Source organism: Terrapene carolina, unplaced genomic scaffold (genome assembly GCF_002925995.2).
Source record: "Terrapene carolina triunguis isolate 2854851 unplaced genomic scaffold, T_m_triunguis-2.0 Scaffold29060, whole genome shotgun sequence".
Taxonomy (NCBI): domain Eukaryota; kingdom Metazoa; phylum Chordata; order Testudines; family Emydidae; genus Terrapene; species Terrapene triunguis.
The window spans coordinates 1,448-4,544 of NW_020693411.1; the positions used below are offsets into that span (position 1 = coordinate 1,448).

Below are 3,097 nucleotides of genomic sequence, written 5' to 3' on the forward strand. Positions count from 1 at the left end.
GAGTACATCATTTGTGTCACGCCCTGTGTTCATAAACCTGATGCTGGAAACTTTTCGGCTGTTGCTCAAAATATCAATGCAAATGTCTTCACCAGTTGGTATGGAGTTCTCGCTAAACCGGAGCTAATTATGGTGCAGAGGATGCTTCCCTCAGAGGGTCATCAATTGTGTTTGACGCAGAAAACTCTCGGAGCGATCAGATTAGTAGAAGAGCCCTGGGCAGATTTTTAGGTATGGGTCAAATACCAAATCTGACTGATTATAGTGAGACTATTGGCAGTGGCGTAGCCAGCTTCTAAGAGGAGGGGGAGCAAACATAAAAAAGGCGCCCCCCCCTTGGCTCCTCCTCTGGCCACGCCCCCATGGCTCCTCCTCCGGCCGCCCTGCCCCTCCCCCCCATGGCTCCTCCGGCCGTGCTGTGCCACCCCCATGGCCCCCCCCCTCGCTCCTCCGGCCGCGGCTGCCAGCCGCCATGCTGTGCCCCCCCCGCTCCTCCGGCCGCGCTCGCCGCCCCCCCATGGCTGCCAGCCACGCTGCGGGCCGCCAGCCTGCGCCCCCCCTCGCTCCTTCGGCTGCTTTTGGAAAGGCGCCGCTTATGGAACATGTGCTGAGGGGAAGCGGCTGCTTCCCCTGCTCCCCGCTAGCTACGCTACTGACTATTGGTGGGATTGAGGAATGAAGGGTTTTGCCCAATATTAGTGAGGTCATGGACCTTCGCCTGTCAAAGACTCAATGTCATTTCTGCATGATCAGGGCGAGATAATCCCAGTACAGATGAGGATGATGATAGTAGAACCTAGCTGCTATATAGCCATAGATTTCAGAGCGCCTTACAAAGCAGATAAGCAGCGTTATCATAATTTTTCACATAGGGAAACTGAGGCACGTGGAAGTGAAGTGACTGGCCCAAGATCACCCAGGAAATAAGTGGCAAAACTGGAAGTAAATTTCAGCTCTCTTAAATCTCAATTCGGTGCTTACCACTATGGACACCTGCAATGCACAGCACAGTAAAGGATAGAAAAGGCAGTAGACCAGCTCTGTAAACTGGCTGACTATTTTCCACTCCGTGTTAGGTCTGATTCTGTTGTCAGTTACGCAGTGTAAATCTGCAATAATTTTGTTTAGTTCAGGGGAGTGACCCTGGATTTAGGCCAATATAACTGAGAGCAGAATTTGGCTAAATCTTTTCAAATCCAGTGTCTTCACCTTTAACACACTCAGAAATTGTCAGAAGGCTTTTTCAGTGTATGTATCTGCATGTGTGTTTTTGTCTGTGTATCTCAGTGTAAGTGCTTGAAGGTGTGGGTGTGTGTGGGGGGGTGCTTGTATGATTGTATGTCTGTGTTTGTGTGTCTATGTAGGTGTGATGATGTCTCTACGTGTTTGTGTGTGTGTGTTTGAAATAGAAACAAGGCTGACAGGAGCTCTTAGTGGGGCAATGTCTGACGTACAGAGCAATTCCAGGCTGAATCTTTAAAACTCACTTAGAAATGCAATTTACCTTCAACTATTTATAATCCAGGGACCAACATTTCTTCCCCTGACCCTTTCTCTCTGATGCTCCCATCACGGTGTTCTGTGCAGTCTACGGCTCGTTAGCGCCCCAGGCAGAGAACTTCTTCCGCAGCTGCCAGGAAGGTTTTTGTCTGAGCTCAGATTCACTTCCCCTCACTGTGTATCTCGCACAGTAATACACGGCGGTGTCCTCTGCTCTCAGGCTGGTCATTTGCAGGTAGAAGTTGGTGCTGTCCTTGGAGGCTGTGAATCGGCCCTGGACGGAGGAGGCGTAGGACTTGGTGTTCGCCTCATCGTAGTACTGAGCCAGCCACTCCAGCCCCTTTCCTGGCACCTGTCTGACCCACTCCATCCATGTGCTGCTAAGAGTGAACCCACTGGTGGCACATTGCAGTGTATGGGACTCTCCGGGCTTCTTCAGCGCTGGCCCCGACTGGCTCAGAACCACCTGCGAGCGGGCCCCTGGCGGAGAAGGGAAATGAGGCAAGTTGTAAATAAACTCTAAAAGCAGCAGCGGATTAAACGAGCATATTTAAGTCAAAAAGGGAACAATGAGCCACATTAAGCTCATTTTTCCAATAAAGCCCCTGAGACCACAGAAAAAAGCTATGTTATAAATCACACCCATTGCAGCAGCATCCATATAATAAACCCTTGGACCTTATACAGATTGACTGGGGAGGAAATACCTTCCAAAGCCGCAGCAGTGAAAACTAAGAGGAGACAAAGTCTCATTTTCCCTGGTGCTGGAGGGGAAAGTTCTCAGGGGACTGGCTGGTCACTGCACAGACCCAGGGGCTGCGGATTGTCTCTCAAGGTGCAGCCTGGGCAGAGAGAGGCACAGATTTAAACAGGAACCCGCCACCCTCGTTTGCATATCCCGCTCCTTGTGACACATAAAACTTCCTCACTGAAAGAGCCCGATTTCCCTGCCTGGAGATTCAGAGAGTGGCACAAGGAAGTGAGGAAGGATCACTCATGGGTCAGGGCGCTCACCTGGGACTCTGCCTGCCCTGGGTTTACTGCTCTATCACAGACTTCCTGTGTCTCCCGGGACAAGTCACTGGGGTCCGGATTGTTCCAGGTATTGAGGCATCGAGGGGGATTTTCTAATGCACAGAAGCGCCCAACTCCTATAGGCGTACCTCAGTTCTCAGGCTGGGGATAACGGGACTTTCCTGCCTCATCCCGGTGCAGTTAATTCTAAAAATTAATACTTGCCACTCCAGGCTTGTATTAAACTCCCAATGTTACAGCTTTTCTGTGACCTTGGCTTTGTAAACGCTGGACGCTGCCACCACCAAATTGGAAAAAAAAAAAAAACCTTGGACCCAGGAAGGAGCACTTGGGAATTCCTCCTTGTGGGGTACCCTCAAGCCCTTACACACACACACACACACACACACACACCCAAGAGCTGAGAAGGAAAACAAAGGACATTAACTGTTGCCACCAGCTAATCAAACAGCATATGTACAAACCTCTTAGGAAAGACAAATCCAAATCCTGTTCTTTAAAAAGGTAAATTTTAGTAAAATCAAAAAGAAAGAAAATACATCTGGATCTTAGGCTTTTGCTA

At 49.9% G+C, this 3,097-nt stretch overlaps 1 gene segment (V, D, J or C); it reads right to left on the reverse strand.

Annotated features, from left to right (window-relative positions):
* Positions 1-1,588: 1,588 nt before the first annotated feature.
* LOC115271478 lies at positions 1,589-1,980 on the reverse strand (the record flags this gene model as incomplete). The annotated part of the segment is given in 1 exon segment: positions 1,589-1,980. A coding segment is annotated over 1 exon segment (392 nt), but the record flags the coding sequence as incomplete, so codon positions are not given.
* Between the last annotated feature and the right edge of the window lie 1,117 nt (positions 1,981-3,097).